At 39.3% G+C, this 21,576-nt stretch overlaps 1 protein-coding gene across 1 annotated transcript in view; it reads right to left on the bottom strand.

The window, feature by feature from the left end:
* The window catches only part of PIK3C2G (phosphatidylinositol-4-phosphate 3-kinase catalytic subunit type 2 gamma), a 186,195-nt gene extending 164,922 nt beyond the window's left edge, over positions 1-21,273 (bottom strand). Inside the window, 5 exon segments of the mRNA XM_041398704.1 lie at positions 2,813-2,915; positions 9,716-9,827; positions 11,763-11,920; positions 15,721-15,803; positions 20,629-21,273. Coding sequence (XP_041254638.1) covers positions 2,813-2,915; positions 9,716-9,827; positions 11,763-11,920; positions 15,721-15,803; positions 20,629-21,273 — 1,101 coding nt within the window.
* Positions 21,274-21,576: the final 303 nt, after the last annotated feature.

The raw sequence follows: 21,576 nt of genomic DNA, 5'->3' as shown, positions 1-21,576 counted from the left end.
ACAGGATGTCAATGAAAGGAGAGAGAGGACATAGTTTAGCTGGTGGGGACCTATAATTTTCATGTAGTCCAACTACCTCACCTCATCAGGGCTGCCCGTGAATGAAAAGCTCATTACAAAGGACATTGAGGACATTGTCCCAATGCCTCTTCCTGAGGGACTGACAGACACGAGGCACCAGCAGCCTTTCTGGGAACCCATTTCCTATGTTTGACCACCCAGCCTGTAAAGAATCACATCTGCGTGATTGACAGGATCCAAAGAGAATTGGATGGACTACAGCAACAGGGGGGTTTATGTGAATTGTTTATTATCTGATTACATGTGGGTGATTCTTATATACAAGATCTGTCAAGATGTTGCCTCTTTGACACTAGTTGAACTACAAACTTAATGGAGACTTCTATAGTGAAACATATTCCATATTTCAAAATTTAGAAGGATCATTTAGATCAGAGGTGAAGTTCTCCTCAAGAGCACATAATTTCACAAAAAATAAACAGTAGCTGGGTATGTGCATAAGTGTTTGAGACAGCTGAAGAATCTTAGAAGTCCCAAAGTTTCTGCTTATTTTGGTTTTTAAAAGCATAATTTTTGCATCTTTCTATAGGAATTCTGAGGGAAGGAAATTTTTTTCCACAACCTAACTGAGTGTGACTTTCCAATGCATTTTACAGACATGTGTTTTACCTAACAGCAGCAACAAAACTAACTGTAAGGTCAGTGTAGACTACATCAGATCCGTGAATTCAGCGTGGCTCAAGCAGGTTTCAGTACACCTAAAGAAATGTATAGGACAAGGTCTAGAGTGAAACACTGCAGCTTTCAAGGCACTCTGCCTCTTCTGTTAGGTTTTTCTTTCTGGTCCTGATGGACTTGCTGGCTGCAAGCAGAACCTCTCCTTTTTGTACCAGTGCCCTGTCATGAGCATGCCCTGGGGCTGGGGGAAAACTGTGTCTGTGACTTATTCCACCTCAAGGGCTCCTCATGCTCTTTGCTATTATTAGTAACATGAAATAACTTCATGGCCTGAAGCTTTCAGAGCTGTGCCTGTCCCTGTAAAGGGGTGATCAGTAATTCACTTTCAGTTCTTAAAATGTCACCCTTCCCACTTAAACCCTAACTGAAGGGTCCACAAATTCTTTGAGATGCTGAATGTTCTCTAATGGCCTGAATTACACAATCCCTATAGAAAGCCACAAATATTTAAATAATGGAAGAGTCTCCGCCTTGTCATCATGACAAGCCTCTGACTTCCCTCATCTGTGATTATGTTCACAAGATGAACTCTCAAATCATTATGTCTGGCAAAATACTAACACTGATATGTATAGAAAAAAAGAGGGGTTTGAACTCTCAGGAAATATCACTTCCTGTCTGCTTTAGTTGAAAAATCCTTTTCTGGAAGCAAGTGAGGCTCTTGTTAGAAACCTGTAAGTATTCTTTGCTGCCTGTTCGCTATGAAGATTAATGCTTTCCTGAGATGATCAGAATGTGGGGATATCTGAAATCCTGAAACTCTGAAGAAAATGGGACAGGCAGAGCATTCCCTAGAATTTCAGAAAGTGCTAAAGCTGATAAATTTCATGTCTTAAAAAACCCAAAATCTAATTAAAGATCACCAACTAACTGAAAGAACTGTGATTTTTTGTAAAGACCCTGGCCAATTTCTTGCTTGTAATTGCTCAGCTGAAGAAAATTTCCTGCTCTGAGTACTTCACAGCAGAGTGACAGCTTCCCACAAAAGGAAAGAAAGCAAGTATTCACCTTTTTGTTTGTTTTACAAAGGAATTGTGAACATTTAGTTATTGGCCAAAGTTCAAAAAGTGTCTGGTTAAGAAAAAGAGTCACTTATTACTTGTAAATACCCACTTAAATTATTAAACATAATAGTAACTTGCATGTACAACCAGATATTTTTAACTATGCAGCCTGAATTCAGCAGTGTTATGTAAGGTAAGCACAAGTCATGAAGGCAGCCTCCAGGTGCTCTTGGTGTAGAGTTGGGCTTCCTTAGCACAGAAACAAGATTTGAATTTTCCTAAGAGACTGCTCAACACATAATTGGGTTCCAGTTTTGAAGATCTATAGCAGTAGACACTGACCTAGAGAAGGTAAACAACTTTTTTATCTATAAACCAATTAAAATGCTAAACATCTCTATTTATCTATCTCTAAATATTACACACACATATATATATATATATTTGACCTCATCATATTTCTTTTTTAATTGTCCAGGTAAGACACTCTACTGAGCTTGATGTTTCACTTACGTTTTCCTTCTGACAAAACATGACATGAAAAGAAAGCCCCTACCCTTTTTTGCTAGACATCTGCCATCTGACACACACTGAGAGACTCAGGCTATTACCAGAGCCATGCAAAGCAGGTAATTGGCAATATCTGTGAACAGAGACAACTCACTGCCAGTGAACACTGCCCAGAGCAGAGCTGCTGCTGGACTGCAAACTTTGGGCTGGAAGTAAATCAAAAGTAAGAATTCTCTCACCACCTGAAATAAAACAGGATTAAATTCTGACAAAACTGATTTCTTTTTTTCCTGAAAAAGTAACCCTTGGTCTTTTTCAGTTGTGTGTTCTCTACAGTTCTTCATTGGATGTAAGTAAAGGAGCAAAGCACAAATGTTCCCCAGGACACTCCAACTGCAGTTCAGCAATAATATATGCGTTCTCAGGAAAGCAAATGATCCCTCTTTGATTATTACAGCAGGTTGCTAAGTAAAAGGAGTGGTGGAATTTCTTTCCTTCGGGGATGCTGAAGGAAAGGGGAAGAAAAGAAAGTTACTTACTGTTCTAGCCAAGCTGTGCTCCAAGTGACCAGCGTGGTGCAGGCGAAGCTGAATGCAGGTGCTTGCCTTGCGGAGACTTTCATGTCTTCCCAAAGTACAGTTGCTGCAGTTTGGGGGAAAACAACAAATAAATGGTTATTTCTGCTTGCCACTTCCTGCTTTTATCCTTGCTACCTCTCCTAAAAGCACTAGTAGTTTAAATTCTAAGTGCAAAGAAGACTGAATAATACAAACCAAGTTCTTGGCACCTGCTTTCATGGAAATTTATGGTTCTGGCATGTTTTCTAGTAAAACAAATAATAATTGCTTAGTTGTATCACTGACCATTAAGTTCTGAATGATAAAACAAGGACACAGAAAATATCCTTGACAAGCTGCATGTGCTCCCAAACTTTGAGATTATTTATGCATATTCTTCAAAGCCAAGCAGTGCAGTATCCTGGTTATGAATGCACCACTGCAGAATGACTTGCAGTGTCTGACACCCAACTCAAAAATCAAATATCAGCTATAGGTCTGGAAACCACATCCATCAAGGCAGGTGACCCTTGGTTCTCAAAGAAGTCTAAGTTTTCACCCTGTGCATCTCACACAGAGGTGGCAAAAGCAAGGTTCATTTTTTTTTCCTTTCTCAAATCATGCACCAGCTAAGATCAGACTCACTCAGCTGGCAGGGACCCTACAAACTAAGCTGCTGGTCAAAGATGATCCAGCAGCCCATGACAGGGGAATTCCTTAATCTTTGCCTCTTTCTGTTTACCACTCTTGCCAACCTTTTCTATATTAGAACACAGCCTTGGTTTGTCACTCTTAAAATCACTTGGAACAAAAGGAATTTATTTCTTTTGCCCTTCACATCTTGTTTTAAATAGGTGAAATAATTCAAGAAATATTTCAGGGTTGAGGCAAAGATCTTTTTACATTTGAAAAAAATCCTTTGGGATTAATGGAAAAACAACAATGATTTTTACAAAGGTAAATTCATCACCAAAACAAGTTAGTATGCATCATCAGTTACAACTTTGGTGTTAGTTCAATTAGATTCAGAAGGCTTTATTGAGCCTTCAACCACAGAAGCACAAAAATGGATATCCCATATTTATACAGTTTTACAGCATGGCAAGTTGTTTCAGAACTCCCTGGGCCACGAAGGAAAGATGATTTTTTATTTTTTTTGGCTTGAAAAACTTGGTTTAAATGTAAACCGTATTTCTACCTAAAAGGGTTTTTGATAGAATGTCTGAATAAAAAGAGCTGGATTTAGTTTAAAAAAAAAAACAAAACCAAAATGCTCACCCCTATGAATAAATCATGGCAAATGTGACTTAGATGAGACTCCTCTCACATGGCAGCAGAAGTCTTCAGCATAAATCAATGGATAAATTGAAATGCCATTCAGCACATACACAGGGAACTGAAAAATCTTGTAAACGTTCTGCTCTCACACTACACTGTAGCTAAGTAAAATACAGACTCATCACTGAGGTTAAAAAAGCTTTAAATGTATATATAGGATTCTTTTTTTAAACAAACATATTAAACATCACAAGGAACAAACTCATTTCCACCTGATGCAAATACCTGAAGCAAGGATCACCTTTGATAACACCTCTATGGAGCTGCAAAATTTCCAGATTTCAAGAGCAGAAAGTACAAATGTAAGAGTAGGAGAAGTGAACACGAGCACAGAAGTGAATCACCAGAACACAGTGAAATACACATACTGGTGCAAAGCATATCCCTGTTATAGCTAAACCCTTCTCAAATCCCTTTCCAAAGCTCAAGTGGCCAATTCCCAGCTCCTGGGACTGTACCAATGCATGAGTTCTCTTCTGTTCCTCCTCCTCTCATCTCTGTGTTCTGCCTATCCACAGCTTTCCTGAATGTTTTTCCTCTCCTCATTTCATCCTATCGTGTTTGCCTCATCACTGAAATGATAAACTCTTTATCCCCTCTTGCTGAGGAACACATTTAGAGCAGTGCAAGCTGCAGATGGTGCTCTGGGTGGTGGGAAAGGGCAGCAGTCCATGTACAGATGCAGATTTTCACAATGAAAGGAGTGTGACTGCCAGAGAACCCCATAACTGGTCAGGATGGGAAGTTTCCTTAACATTTTAGAACTACCCCAATGCATTTTTTACTTAATGCCTCACTATGACTCCTCCTCTTTTCATTCTGCCTCACCTCCAGCCTGTGGACAGGCAAAATAATGAGAATATTAGAGACATCCATGAGTCCTGAGCCACCTTTTCGTGATTCCTCCAGGATACAGATTCCTGTTGCAAGGCCAGTGACTGGAACTGCTACAGCTAGACAAATACAGAGGACCTGTACCCTCCTAGGAAGTAACAATCTTGAACCACAGATCTATAAAAACTGTCTCTTCCAAGTACAATTTTTTCCATGTCACCATGCTTCCAGGCAAAACAAGCTACAGCAAGAGAAACTTAATTTTGTTGTTATAACTGTTTTTACATTAGTGGTTTGTGTTAGCTTCTGCTGTGTCAAGCAGATAATATCCATCAGCAAAGTCTTTATTGACACAGCAATGCTGCCTGAAACACTGTAAGCAGAAGTGGCCATGCAATTGACCTAATGAATAGATTTAATTTGCACAAATACAAAGAGAAAAGTTTTGACAGCTGTAGTTACACAAGGGACTAGACAAAATGGATTAATGCCTCAACAAAATAATGTGGAAACCTGGTCTAGATGAAAAGTGTGCTACAAGAAATAGAAGTGTAGCTTTGCCACAGATTGACAAAGTAGCTTTTAGCTGTACCCCAGGCAGATTTGCTACCATACCAGTACTACTGAGATAAAAATGATATATCCCCTTTGGAGGATAACATGATTATTAGTAACTGGTTTATAGCACTCTGAGCTCTGTAAAGGCAACAAAAATGGAAGTGTTACAACCTGGTTAACTCAGCCTTTCTCCCCTTATTTTTTTGCTGAAATTACATGGAGAACATAGCTCTGATGAAAATGCCATGAAGAGAAATGCAATCTATCTTCAGGAGACGTGGCAATGACCAGTCCAAGTGACTTGTCTGTGGGCTCACAAAATATCTACATATAAGAAAGGGAAAATCCCCATCATTTGAGACTCCCTCACTGCTTGCTTCCCCACAACAAGGTTCTCTGATGTGCTATAAGCTACAAATCTTCATACAGCTCAATCAGACTATTTTTTTAAAGTAACTCAGCTAGTAGCATCTCTGAATGAGAAATTTAATCTGCAGTGACAAGAGAAAATTAAGTTTACTTTTCACAAAGAGCATATTCATCCAAAGGTGCTTGCTTCTCATGATTTCAATCTGCATGATTATGTCTACATCAGTCTATAATTAATAGCTTAAACCTCACTTTGAGTGAAAACCAATTTTTATTTAGGTTTCAATTCCCAGAGAACAGAATTAGTAAGACAAAAAATGTCATCAATAAGGTCACAGGCAAGCATGTTAGAAGAAAAGATAAGCATTTAGATTTTTCAATTCCATTCCCCTGCTCACTGTGGTGGCTGAACTGCAAAGCAATAAGGTAGCTGTGCAAATTATACCATGTGAGGGTGTGGATGGAACTTTAAATACTCTTGACAGCTTAGAATAAAAGGATATTTAGAAATAAAGCTTACAGGAATTTTGGTACTACATTCCTTTTGTGATCTACATTACTGCAACCTATTGCTAGTACACACATCAATAAAATAATAAAGACTTTGTTTTAAACGTCCACGTTCTTATATACACTCATATGTTTTGTTTAATTAGGCATTTCAGGATGACCTGAGATTATGGCCTGTTTTTCCAAAAATAGAGGATTGATTCATTGCTGACAGATGAGAAGGGTTGGTTTTGGCTAACTGCTGGCATTAGGAGCCAGGAGTTGACACAAGGTGTTTAAGCACAATTTAATTTACTTTTATATAATATTTTTCATGAAAGGCATCATAAAATCATAAGGAAAATCATAAAGGAAAGATAGGAAAGTGTGAGAGCAAGATTTGAAGGCTGATCTAGGTTTGTTTGATAAGATAAAAAAGAAAACCTGCAGGTTGCAGTGAGGCCAGGTTTCCCACAGTAAAAAGACCACAAAACAAAAGAGATTCCAAATCAGAATTCTACAGATGGCTCTATTAATTACAGACTGGCCTGCAGTCTATATGCCATCTTCTGATATCTTTAAATTTTGGGTGTTTGAAATCTGATGCTCTACTCATGAGTCAGGCAGGATGTGAGCCCAAGGATCTGTGCGTAGGAAGGGAGTGATGGACGGTGAAATCTGCTGGTGCGGGGTGTAATGGTCATTAGCACAGAAGTGTTTTTAATTCCCCCTCTCATTCAAAGCTAAATGGATTCTAAAAATCATCAAGTCTTTCAGGTGCTTCTGCAGGAGGTGGGGTGAAGTGCTCATTAATACAATCCAATATAACAGTAAATGAAAGCTTTTGACAAACCCTGACAAAGCTGTCTGCTTCACTAAAGCACTCTGCTCGGAGAACAATTCATCAAATCACCTTCTTGGCTTCACTTTAGGTGTTTTTTTTCTGGATTACAGTACAGCAGGAGCAGCAGAATATTTATTCCCTTTGCCAAGTTTGAACTTGGGGAACTTCTGCTGGAATTCATCCGTGAACTGACTCCAAATATTTTTCTGGGGAAGAACTGCGCACCAAGTGCATCAAATCACTCTTAGCAATATTGGGAGGAAACCAATTTGCACTTGAAGATAGCCCACACATAAGAAAAATTTCACCCTGAGGCAACTCCTCAGGCCCTGTTAAACTACCCAAGGGATCCTTAGGGTCTGGGGTTTCAAATTTCAGATCCGTTGAAGAGGCAGAAAAAAGGGAGCTGAATTTAACAGCACAATATAGAATTACAAGCCGCTGAAATTTTAGTGCAGCTCAGAGCTTCTGAATGACAGTGGAGGAGCAAAGAAAGCTGAGAACATTATTGACGTTGTTGCACTGCTAATGAGACGTGCAGAGATTCTACAAGTGTAGGAATTTAGAGTCTGCTATTGATGCATTCTCCCCAGTAATGAAAACAAAACTCTTCAGCACATACTGCACTGAGCTCGCCTTCAATACAATGGTTCATTATTTCCATTTTTTAGCAATTTCTTTGAGATCAGAAGAGCATCCTGGAAAAAAAATTAATTAAATCCCCGGTCTTCTGTAACTAACAGATCTGTGTATGACCTGGCTCTCTGCTTGGTGTTCTAATGATTTACACAGCACTTTGGTGTTCCAGCTCCTGCTTTACCGAGATTGGAAGAGCCGGACCAGAAATGTTGAAGAGGCAATCTTGGCATCTTTAGTTGCCAGATGTAATTCACTATGAACATATGAGCATTTGGCCTGTGAGCCTGTGTAAAGGTAGAAGTGCTCCAGATGGATACAGAGCAAAGCTAACTCACACTGTGTGACACTTGCTCTCACAACTGCATTGCTTTCATTAATCAAACTGACCTGCTCTAGGCTACTTCAGGTAATTTTTACACTCGACTGTAAATATGACTGCTTCTGAAGTCTTCCCTTTCAATTACAGACATATACTGTTTTGTCTAACACTCTTTACACCTTCAACAGATGAGCTGTGATTCCTGCAGTGCCAGTACCACAGAACACTGCCAACCCTTCTGCTGAGAGCCACTGTCCACAATGCCCAGCTGACAAGTGCCTCCACTGTAGCTGCTTCAACACAGAACCTGCTCACTTTGGCTGACACCTGAATTTAGGCTGCCACAGGGCAAAAAACAACTAGCTGAGTCCAGCAGTGCTTTCAATCACCACAAGAGCTTACCTGGATTAATGTGAATTTATTTATTGTGCATTTATTTCCCTACTTGTAAACTATGTGCATTCAGAAAGACTTGCTTGTATGTTTAATGTGGTTTTAACCTGCATTCGGCACCACAGTGCTGACTTCATTTGTTCTGTTACTACTGTGCAAGTGCATATGAAGAAAAACCACCTGCTCTGCAGCTGCATAGTACTGCATAAATAAATATAATACATAATATCACTCTTGGGTGATGTCCCCCTTAGAGGACTTGCTTGTAAGACCCCTGTGAGATAGTGGAGGTAGCAGCATCCTTGTATCACAGATGAGAAAGACCAGAAGGACAAAGAGTCAACAGAGTCAAACAATTAAAAGCTGCACAAAGCTTCCATAAAAGAGGATTTGAATCCTTGCACTGCAGAACACAAGCACCACGTGTTTCAGGAGTTTCAGAAACTACACATGCATCACTGTCACCACTCGAAATGAAGGGGTGGGACTATTTCCAGGCTAAGAACGATTCATTGCTCAGATAAACATCACTCTCAGAGGCTGAGATTTTAGAGGAGTAAGCAGTCGGACATAGCTTAAAGTAGTCAGAAGTTTCTCCATTATAAGCCAATACAGAACTTTCTAAAGCAATATACAGTTGCCACAGAATTTATTTTGCTTATCTAACCTATCACCTTTACTTCTGCTGCACTGTGGATACTTTTGTCCAATAGCTTCTGTCTCACATACATACATATGCTTCTGTTATAACTTCTAAACTCTTAGCTACTCTATACAAGCAGACACCTACATTATAAACCCTTCACCATCTTATCAACACTGTTTCTCACTTAAGGCATATTCTCACAACTATAGAAAGAGAAGTTTATGATTTTTCTGCTTAATATCTGTATATTTTTATAAATACAATACCAAATACAATCTGCATATTGTATTTTTACATTAATTTAAGCTTTTTTTTTTTTTTTTAGGCTGAAGAATAAATCTGTGTCCGTGGAAGTTTGTCTTTCTGATTCCTCCACAAGTGGAGTGTTTGGAACCTGACACCCCACCTCTCCCTGTGGCTCTGTTGACACGGCTGGTGGCTTAATGAGGCACTTACTTTTGTAAGAATTCATCAGCCCCATGAACACTCAGAAGGCATTCCTCCCGGGCTGGGTATTGATTTGTGCAACGCAGGATCTCCACAATTAAGTCGTGAGTGATACAGCCAGCTGTAAATAAAGATAGCAAGGAAAATTTATAGTAGCTTGCTGGAGAATTGCAGGCTACGTACTTGAACAGAGAAAATGAGGGTTTTTTTTTCTGTAATTCCTAGCAACTGCTGCAGACTAGCTCCATCAAGAGGAATTAGATCAAGACACACTTGATTTTATTATTTGTTTTTAAAATTTTGCTTCAAATCTTCTACCTGACATGGAATCCATGTCCATTTAGAGGAAATGAGCAATTTGCTGGGTAGTTGGAAAGAAGAGATGAGCAATAGTCCCAGGAGGAAAGGAAGAGACAAATGGCATTCTTTTTTCTTTTTCATTTTCCTGATGAACATTTTGGTATATTTCCAATGATGCAAAAGTTGACTCTGTAGCCACTCATAACACAAAAAGGCTCCAGAATGTTACTTGGTATTGTTTCTGCTATGCATACCCTTTTAGCCATGACAATGAATGAATTAATATTCCAATGTATTTTATATCTGCAAAATATTGACTTGGTATTGTTTCCGCTATGCATACCCTTTTAGCCATGACAAAGAAATGAATTAATATTCCAGCGTATTTTATATCTGCAAAATATTATTTAATACATGTGTAGCCACATAACAGTATAAAAATATACATAATCCCTCTAAATTAGGAAGTGCTATGTCAGTTTGTACAACCTGCTGTTCAGAAACACTTCAGAATTTTGAGAATACTTGTTCCACTTCAGTTTTTTCAAGCTGTTTTCCAGACTTCCAGTATGCTTCCCCTCTGTCCATTTCAGAAGAATTGATCACAAATGGAAAACAATAATTGCATAATCTACAAACATGTCTGATAAATTTGGTCTTCCACTGAAGGGGATGGGAAAACAACAGAGAACAGGTAGCATTTCCAGGGGAGGGGGTTATGACATAAACAAAGCTGAAATAAAACAGAAGGTCACCATAGCTTGATTTTTGCTTTGGTTTGGTTTTCCCCAGGGAAAAAAACAAATGTATGAATGGATTCAAAAGCTCCTTCTAAAAATGTTAATTTTTTTTCGTAAAATGTTGGGGTTTTTTTCCTTAAAAAGACACTTCAATTACATATTTTTTACCAGTTTAAATCATTTAGCCTTCTGAGAACTTGCCATTGTAAGCACCTCATCTGGTTTGATGTTTAAACTGCAGTGCTTGCTGGCTGAATTTATACAGTCCTGAAGATGAAGAGCAACACAAAATCTTGAATTAAAATTGTTACATGCACTTTTTACAGGTCACTCATTGGGGAAAAAAAATTCCAACACTTGCTAGTATCACTCATTTCCACTCTATAGATCTATCCTCCTTTCCTTGCTCTACCAAAAGTTCTTGCCTAACTGAACAATTCTTTATATTAGGTGGGGCAAAAAAGAGTAATTCTTCCTCCTACTTCAACCTTACTGCTTGCCTAGTCTAAACAAGCTCAGGATAATTAACACTCAGCATGTTACAGGCAACTAATTCCTTGAAAACTAAAGAAATTATTATTAAAAAAAAAGACAGAAAAAGGGACTATGACTTAATAAAGTAGTACAGGAAGAGAGGGGGAAATAAGCTTTAATTTCTATTACTTTTGTGTATGTTACAGAAATAAAAATTACTAGAGCTGGAATTAAAGATTCTCCCATTAATCACAGACACAGGATGCACAGGAGCAGTGGCAGCTTCTCATTGTCATTAGTGACAGACTCATTTAGGTTGGGAATAACCTCTTCCCTGAAAACTGGGTCAACACTGAATTCAGACCACTTTGTTCAGGGTCTTGTAAAACCTTAAAAATCTCCAAGCCTGGAAACTCCACAAACACCAGGAGCAAACTCTTCCAAATCTTAATTATTCTCCTTTATTCTTCCCACCTCCTTGGAATCTCTCCTTTCATTTCATGCCTGATGTGCTTCCCCTGTACACAACCTCGATCACTTACCATGTTGTGTAAGAAGTAGAGGATGTGGTGAAAAATCAGTCCAAATGCTGATTCTGAATTTTGTTCCACCAAGGATATGCTCTGGGAACCTTGTTGTGATACTCCAGATTTTCCCACTATTTGTCTTCAAATCAAAAGCAGGATAGGCATTTCTGATCCTGGAGAAAGACATGTGAAGAAACTACATTTAAAGATGTGTGCATTTTTGGTCTCTTCTAAGGGCCAAACAAAAAATTCTACAAGATACATTTGGTGGTACATAGAGAGCTGTTAGAAATAAAAGTCTGTGGAGAGAAATGGTAAAAACACAAACCGTGTTTGCATGCATTAGTGAGATAACTACATATCAGCACACATAACTACATCTGTTATTTCAGGGAAACCAGCAGCAAAATCTTCATGAGGTTGACAGAACCGCTGCTGAGCTTGACCTCAGTGAAACCTCAAGGAGTTTAAACAGAGACTTCAGTGTGCACTGAGCTCAGTAGAAATGATAGTTCTCAAATATGTACTTAAATAACAGAGTTTTAACGCAGAACTAGCCAAGAGCACATGCACAGACAGCTGCAACTAGGACATCTGGTCAAAGTGAGTACAGGAACATGCTTCCTATGCAAAATCTTAAGGAGTGTCTATTTCCACAACTCTCTCCAATCCAATCTGAAATCCTCATCATTAAAACCCTGGGTATTTATGTAAAAGTCTGTAGAGTGCAGTAACAGTTGCAGTCACCGAGTCCCTCTGATATACCATTAACTATAAAATATATTGCCACTTGTCATTCCAATTACCATAGACGTGCAGAAACTAATTCCTCCTGAGGTCCCATTTCCTAATGAACACGGGTCACAGGTTTTACGCCTATCATCTGGGATTAAACTTGCTTTTTAAGCAAGTACACTCTGCAGCTGCAGGTAAGGGTACACACTGTACCAGCTGAAGGTTTACATTTCACTAATTAGCCTGAATAATTAGCAGCTAAACCCAAATATCCTGTACTAAGCATCCTGCATTCTCTTCTGTTTGTTGGTTCATTTTGTAGCTAAGTTGGGAGTGCTTTGTGATGGCTCTGGTAAGTGTATTTTGGACCCCAGGTCTCTCACAAGTCTCCATTACTGTGTTACCTCCTGCCTCTGAGCTGCTGCCCAAGTCTCTTAAACAACCATGTCAACTACTCTTTTGTGCTCTGTATTTCTACAGCATGGGAAGAAAAAATAAAAGAAAAAAAAAAAGGAAAAAAGGGGGAAAAAAGGGGGGAGGGGGTATGAAGAAAAGGGGAAAGAAGTCTAGGCTTCCAAATTTAATAATCCAGCAAAGCAGCCAATTTCTTATCATAAAAGCCAGGGCTTGGTGTTTCAGTGGGGTGGGAGGAAATGAGGCTTGACAAGAGAACCTCCAGCACAAGGCAGATTTATCCTCATGGTTAGAAAGCATTACACTACAGAAGCTGTTTGGGTGACCTATGTAGTTGGTGTCAGTCTATTTTCTTTGTGCACAAGGTACAGCTTTTCCCCTGCAACATGTTTCTGCAAGAAAACCCAGGACTGAATAAAACTGGAAACTACACTACCCTCTATCCAGCCTCAGATTACCAGCCTATGTATACACACAGGGCATGAATCACCTCCTCAACTTGCTGGCAAGTCATTCCAAAACTAAGCAAACCTCACCTACTTCCCTACCCACACACTGCCAATATTTTAACAAAATGTGGGGACACAAATTTGCTCTTCAGATAAAAACCCATTCAGTTTCCAAAAGTGTTGCTCATTTATGGCCATCTAGTATTCTCATGTGATTAAAGGGCTTCTGGCCTGAGCAGGTGGGCAAAACACTGCAAAAATTTGAAAGTTTGGATCTTCCAAAGCAGAACTGAAGTGTTACACAAACATTACACAAACGAACTCTTGTGAAACTTTCTTTCTGTTTTGCCAGAACTCAGCGTATGCAGAAAGTACTGACATTTATAGGGATTTGCTATTTCACAGCATTTCATAATGTGATCTGTTTCTCTGCAGTGCAAAGCACATCCTTGAAGACATTGAGAGGTGGAGGAACTCTGCATTTTGCAGCACTGGACTCTGAGATGGCCAGCTTGGCACCTTCTGGTCTGAAAGTGGCTTTAGGATGTGTTCTGAAGCCAGCCAGGGATGACTGCTCACTACAGCTCTGCTCATAATCCTACAAGTCACCTGAGAAAGGATTTTGAAGACTGATTTACAGTCCTTACAACCAAAAGTTTCAATTACAGACTGCTACCTGTGCAAGTATCACCTAGAAAAAAACAGAGTGGGTTTCTAGCTGAGCTACAAGAATGCATGACACAGAGTCTGAATTATGCATCCTGTCCCTGTCAGCACTGAGATTCACTGGGCACTGGGAGGATGCTCATTTGGCAAGACTGAATATGTAAGTAATTTGAAAATTTATGATATTTTTCGGTCTTTTGGTTGTAGTGACATTTTGTCCTTAAAATGTTTCTCTACTTATTTAATAGAAGAAAAACAAAAGCTGTTCTTATTTTCTTTTTAAGAGTGTTTGCTCATGACACACACAAAACAAACTCCTTCAAAACAAGAACCACTTATTCATATTTATCTTTTTAGCCCAGCAAATAAACTCATCTACTCAAAAATCAATATAAAGCTTTTCATATAATTAGAATGTTTAGACATTAAAAAAATCTGAATAGCTGAGAGGAAAGCAGTCATGTGCCTTCATGCACCTCATGGCAGAATTGGGTTGGGGTTTGGGATGATGAACTGTGGAAAAGGAAATTGAGACATGTGACTGAGTATGTTTTGAAGCTGACCACCTCATTTGAATATATAATATACTTGTCTTAATTTCAGTGCAACATCAAACTGTTTTTTTGGTTGGGTTGTTTTGGGTTTTCTTCTTTTAAGAGAAGCAGCCTTGCCTGACCTTGAATAAAATCAATTCATTAAAGTCTAATAACAAAATCAGGATTCCATTTTTCAACTACTTTCCAGGAGGGAAAAGCATGCATTTGTGCTAACAACTTGACACTGTGATCAGTGAATATCTACAAAAGAAAAATCAGTCTGCACAGATGGTCTAAATACTTGTAAATTTTTGTGTGCTTGGATTTTAACACAATTCATTTTTCTGCAGAAGATTAAGAAAGTAAAAAATGTTCTATGCCATTAAGTCAGGCTATTAAGTGTAATGGTAAAATATAATTAAAGTAGGTTTTGTCACTTGCTAAGTCTCACTTTTCATCATGACAGTATGTAGCAGTTCTATTCTCAATCAGTTCCTCCAGCTCTTATTTTCCTACTCAGAGTTGCACAGGCACTAATATTGTCCAAAACAATGACAGAAAAAGGATTGGAAGTTTCACACACTATAAGCCATCAACAGTGAAGAGTTAAATGTACTTATCGCAAATAAAGCAGACAGATTAAATATTTTTGAAATAATGTTCCTTTGTGGTTTTTAATATTTAAACCAAAATTAGAACTGTTTCCTTATTGAAGCAGGCACTGGAATTGCAGCATTGTTCAGGACTGCAGGGTGTGGCTGGCTGACCTTAGGTGGATGCCAGGTGCCCACCCAGCTTCTCTACCACTTCCTTCCTCTTCAGCCCATGGGAGAGAAAAGATGGGGAAAAACCCTACTGGATCAAGATAAAGGCAGTTTCACAAAAGCAAAGGCAAAGGACATACATATAATTAAGGGAAGACAAAATATTCTCAACTTCCAATCAGCAGGCAACTTGCAGCCTCTCTTCAGGAAGAAGGGCTTCAGACAAATGCCATAATAATGAACATTGCTCAGCAGTAGCCAAGGCACTGGTGTACTATCCATACCCCAGCCCTGTGAGGGGATAATTACCTTCATCCCAGTCACCCCAGTACACAGGGATAACCAATCCCATCAATGTAAGTCAGTGAAATGTGATAGTTGGCCAAAAAAAAGCTTTTTCATTACTTACTTCTCCACTGCATTGCAGAAACCAACTGTGTTTTCATTACTTCCTTGATCTGCTTCAATCAGCTGGATAGACCAAGCTGCAGCCTAAAAACACCAACAAGACCCCAGAAGAAACAGAGGTGAGTTATTTAGGTATGAGAAGCAGAAAGACCATAAGTATAATCTTGAATTTTGTTCCATGAGAGCCTATCACTCCTCCCCTGACTTGATGGAGTTCCAAATAAACACAAATGACCCCATTTTGACTGCATTCTAAATGCTTTCAAAAGTCACAAAGCATCAGCTGCCCCGGGTAACAAATGTTTTTTCCCCCCATCCAGAACATGAGGAATTTCAGACCAAGCTTTCAGGATTCACCTGGTATCAAGGCACAGATAACTCCAAATGCAGATATTTCATTTACAAAAGGGAGAAGGACAAACTGAAAGTTATGCTCCAGCATATTTTAATCCTTATTTTCTCTCTTTCTCCCCTGGCAGGAAGCTCAGCATCCTTTCAAACTCCATAAACCTCTCAGGTAAGTCCCTAAGACAGATAAGAGGGAACCAGTGGACTCCACTGAAAGTGAAAAATCCCCACATACTTTCTGTGAACTTGGAGAGCAGAGATCTGAGCCACTGCTTTTGGCCAAGCATCCCTTTGTCTGTTTGCCTGAAGTACTCCTCAGCCAGAATATCATCTCCAGAAAAGAACTTAATGCTATTACATCTGCAAGCCTTTCTGCTCTTGTAGGTAGAGACATTACAAGGCTTAACTGTATAAGAGCTTTTAAATCCCTTCAGAAAGAGAACAGGAAACAGAGACAAAAGGTTTATTTTATAATTTAAATAGTGATTTATATTAAAGTGTGGAAATTTTTTTTAATAACTAATAAACGGTACTTAAGATTCTATTTGGCTGGACAAGAAAATGCAATATGCATTAAAAGATGCAGGGTGGGAAATCTGAGTTACAGTTTAAAAGATGGGATGATTATAAAAGATGGGAGCTGGCTGGTGGGGAAACCACAACAGCAGAACTGAAAGCTCAAAAGTAAGAAACCTGATGAGGATACAGGGAGACCCCACACTGATGGGATGTAGTGTTTTCATTACCTACAATACCACACAAAACACCAGGAGAGTGCACATGAAATTTAGAGATACTAAGGGGGCATCATCAATAAGGGGGAAAATTGAAATTGTCTGGTAGGAAAAGAAAACCCTGGGGGTGTAAATAAGAGAGTAAAATTAAATTTAGCAATCTGAATTAGTAGTCCATTCCCTGGTTCTACGTACTGCTGAGAAAGGTCCTTCAAAACCCAGTGAAAAGGTAGCACCTCCACTGGTTCATTGTTTCCCTTTTAGTTAGGCATCTACTTTTCAGTTCACCTCATGAGACAGTAATAAGAACTTCTGGAGGACATTCATTATTTAGAAATTATGAGTGATGTGGTAACAGCCTCCAAAAATTAAAGATTCATTAAAAAACCCCACAAAACAAAGACTCCATTTTCTCCTGCAGCTCAGTCCTCGCAGACCAGGTAGAGTGCCCTGGAAAAAATACATGGGAAAAGAGAAAAAGCCACCAAGTGAAAAGCTAAGAAAATTAGCCCACAGGCAAGAAAAGGTGAGGCTGGCACATGACATTAAATAGGACTGAAGGTATTAAAAGAGCCAAACCACAACTGTGAGCTAAGAAAAGACAAACAGAGGATTTGGGCAAGAAGAGGGACAAGACTTGGAATGCATGATTTACTCCTGCAGCTCAGTCCTCGCAGACCAGGTAGAGTGCCCTGGAAAAAATACATGGGAAAAGAGAAAAAGCCACCAAGTGAAAAGCTAAGAAAATTAGCCCACAGGCAAGAAAAGGTGAGGCTGGCACATGACATTTAATAGGACTGAAGGTATTAAAAGAGCCAAACCACAACTGTGAGCTAAGAAAGGACAAACAGAGAGGAATTGGGTAAGAAGAGGGACGAGACTTGGAATGCATGATTTGCCACAAGGACATGGGCATGAATCCTCAAATCCTCATAGCTTGAAGAAGAGCATGATTAGATAATTGCTAAAGGATGGAAAAGAGAAGCCCAAAACTGTAATCTGGATGCTTCCCTGCAGGACACAGGAGTGGCACAGGAGCCCTCTGCTTTTTGCACCTTTGCTGGCATCATCTCTGAGTAATTCCTGATGGCAAACAAGACTCCTGTGAGGCAGTAATAGTCTACACATCTGGAAAATACCATTGCTAAGTCACTCAAAGTCATTCTGGTGGCAGAGGTGTATAAAGGAGATAAATAGTTCCAGCTCCAGGGATGAGAGATTTAGTTTGGTCATATCTTCTTTCCACATGTCCAGAAACTTCACTTTCTTCTTCTTGCACATAAAGGTAAAATGTTAATTACATTATTGCACACTATTTTTCAACAGGACTTGAGTCTCCATGCACTGCAAATATGTTAAAGAGAGCAGTGAATGAGATGGAACTCCACATCAGAAATAATGACAACAGGGATGAAGCAACTGAATGCATCCCTTGATGACTGGAATTTTTTTCATTCACAGGCTTCTCACATCATGCTAATCAAGTCACCTAAACCATCCTTCCAAATATGAACAATAATAGTGTATTTCTCATTCCTGGAACACCCAAAACAAAATCATGATGTTTGGTCTGATGATGGGACCTGGGTGAAGATATGAGTCTTGTTAGTTACTCTGAAAACACTAGAATCTAAAATTAGATCCTAAATATCACAGAGTAGCTAAGTATATTAGATACCTTTTGGGTTTTATTTCAATTTTCTTTCTAATATGGAAAAAAAATAACATCTTTTTTTCACTGGGATGTTATAAAGATAGTTTCCTTTATTATTTTTGAACATCTGACCTGTAATGAAAAGGACAGAGAAAGTTAATGTTTCCTTTATTACACTGGACACATTTTGATTAGCACACATTAAATAAAGCCTAGGGCTATACAACTGCATCCAAGAGCTATGGATCAGAATACCAGTATAATTTCAGCAGGGTGAATATTTCATTTTGCCTACCTATGACCCATCTCAATTCTAATCTCCATTTCTCAGCACCCTTTGTATTTCACTCTGAAGTGTTGGTTCTCCCCTCCTACTATTTGGATTCATTGTTTACTTGCCCTGGATCTCACAAATCCAACCTGTTCTCATTCTTTTGCTGTGGTGTCCTACTTTTCCAACCCTTCTGATTGTCTTACTCAGCATCAGGTCTGTCACCCAGCAGCACTTGTCTTTTCCAAGACTCCCAGCCCAGCAGCAGTAACTGCTTTACAGGCTTTTTTTGCTCCTCCCTTTCTCTAAGAGTTCCTTTCACTCTTATTTTCCCTTATCATCTCAAGGTTCAGCTGCCAGCCCCTTGCCTTGGCTCTCTTTCTGTTCTGACATGGCTTTTTCTCCCTGAAGGAATTTTTGTGACCACAGTGAATTTTATGCTACAAATCAATTCACTCCTCTCTCTCATTTCTTCCTCTTCAAGCTAAACAGCTCAAATACTTTCCTGACTTAATCAAATCCTCCCACACATTCGATTGTAGTTGCCCTTGACTCACTCAGCTCTTCTCTTCCCTCCCCTATAATTCTGTCCTCCTCCCTCTCAGAAGCGTTTGTGCCTGTTCTTAAATGTGTGCTTCCTCTAGCACCTCTTCTTCCCATCCCATCATTTCATCTCCTCCTGCTCATTTGTATCCCACTATTTTCTGCTTTTCTCCTGAGAAGGCTTGTTCTTTTCATCACCATGTCAGCATGCTTTAGATTTCCCATCATGAGTAAAAAAGCAACAACAGCCTTTTGTCTCTCCACTTATTCTTCCCCTCCTCTTTTGTATTCATCACTGAAATTCTAAAATGCAGTGCACAGGATTAGACTTAAGAGTTCTTGTCCTCAGATACATTTCCCCCTGCTGCCTTCCCATCTGTCTGGGCCTGCATATGTTTACTTTTATAGTTCTCCTTATTCAGAGACATAGAAACAAGTCAATCAAGTGTCTCTTCCCCTCTGCTGTATGATACTGTGATCACTGGGACTTAAAGGCAGAAGGTAAACCTAAAATGTCTTTTAATATTCATGGTGCAGAGGTATCCTGTAGGCTATTTCAGGATTCCTATAATGATTCAGACTGCTAACAAGCACTGGAGGAAAGGAAGGATTTATCATTTTCTTTTCCCTTCACCACATCAGGATTTTGAAAGAAAGAAAATGAGGACAGATATAACATCACAGAGAGTCATGGGAGTCCCATAAGACACTGTTATTAAAAATGGCTAAATCACAAATAGAGCTATGAACGCCTGATAAAGGAGGAAAAAAGATAAAGGGTTTGCTTCAGACAGACAGGTAAAAGACAGAGTGTGTGTCATAGGCTCCAGCTTCCACAGCTGGAGTAGATGTGTCTATTTTTAGGAAATAATTACATATGCACACTGAAGTGCACTCAGGACATGGTGAAGGTAGGATGGGGTATATATTTCATCCCTCAGGATCAGGATATGTCAGCCAGACTACACACAGAGAGTAATCTGTCTCAACAAAAACAAACAAACCAAGTTCAGCATAATGTATTATTTTGAACCTCAGGTTTCATATCAGCCCATAAAGATTTGTCACGTTATCTTTCAAACACTTACTCTACATTTCTGCACTTATCCTTCTCTGGTAGTTTTATGGTTCAGTGAGCCATAAAATGAGCCTACTGGAGGCATTCTAGACCATAATCTAGATTCTCTTCTGGTATAAAATTCTTTTGCTTCCCCTGAGGCATAAATGTTTTATTTTTCATAAGGTCTTTCAATTAAGTGCTTCTAATCCACGTTGCAGTGTGAGTGAATACACAAAGCATAAGAACACAAACAAGAACAAAAAACCTTAAGCACTTTTAATATAAGAACATTTAAATACCTCTCTGTTATGTCCAGAGCCCTGAGGGTAGGTAGGTCCTGTGCTGCATCTCCTGTAAATGTTGGTTACAGAAGCTTCTCCATTTCCACTTTCTTCTCTCACTTTTTGTTGTCCAAATGGATAACTGTCTAAGAAAACAGGACTTGGAACATCCAGATTGTAAAAACCTATGTGAAACTCCAGGTTTGTGCTGCCCCTTTCCACATTTGAAACTGAATTTACACTATTCCTTCCATGGAGCTCTCTCTCGTGGCTGTAGGGGTGGGGATCCACCACAGAGAAGTTTCTGCAGTCAGGCAGTAAGGAAGGTCTGAAGCCAACCATTGGTGCCACTGTGCCTCGCTGCCAGTGAGGGATTGGACTTCCAGGGTAAAGCTCTCCATGAGCAACCAGAGGATGATCGTAAAGATGCTGGTCAGGCACATTCTGACTGAAAAGGTTTGACGGGAGAAACACTTCGTGATGATGTGGATGGGATGAACCATAAAAAAAAAATTCGTTGCTGACTTCATCAACTATTCGATCAAATCCCAGAGGGATGTCAACATCAGAGCCAGAATGGCACACTGGGTGAGGTGCTTGGTGCCCAGGCTGTCCTGCACAGAATTCACTGGGTGAGAAGGGCACCCTCCCAAAGTGTGCCATGGCTGATGGGTCCCTTCAGCTCCTCAGCAAAGTCTCATTATAGTTCCAGGTTCAGAGAGCAATGCTCACAAGTGGAGCTGCACGCCACTGAAACAAAGCACAGAACGGAGGTTAAACCCCAAAATAGCCAACATAATGAAAGCACTACATTGCTCTGGGTTTTTTGTTGTTTTAGAGCTTTCTCCAGAGAGTGGACATATTTTCTTGATGTGGAGCTTGATTATTCTTTTGTCTGATTGTTATTTCCAGACATATTATTATTATTATTGTAATAATAACAAATTACTATTATTATTATCCTTG

Source organism: Onychostruthus taczanowskii, unplaced genomic scaffold (assembly GCF_017590055.1).
Source record: "Onychostruthus taczanowskii isolate IOZ18803 unplaced genomic scaffold, ASM1759005v1 scaffold15, whole genome shotgun sequence".
Classification (NCBI taxonomy): Eukaryota; Metazoa; Chordata; class Aves; order Passeriformes; family Passeridae; genus Onychostruthus; species Onychostruthus taczanowskii.
This window is presented reverse-complemented; position numbering and strand designations above follow the sequence as displayed.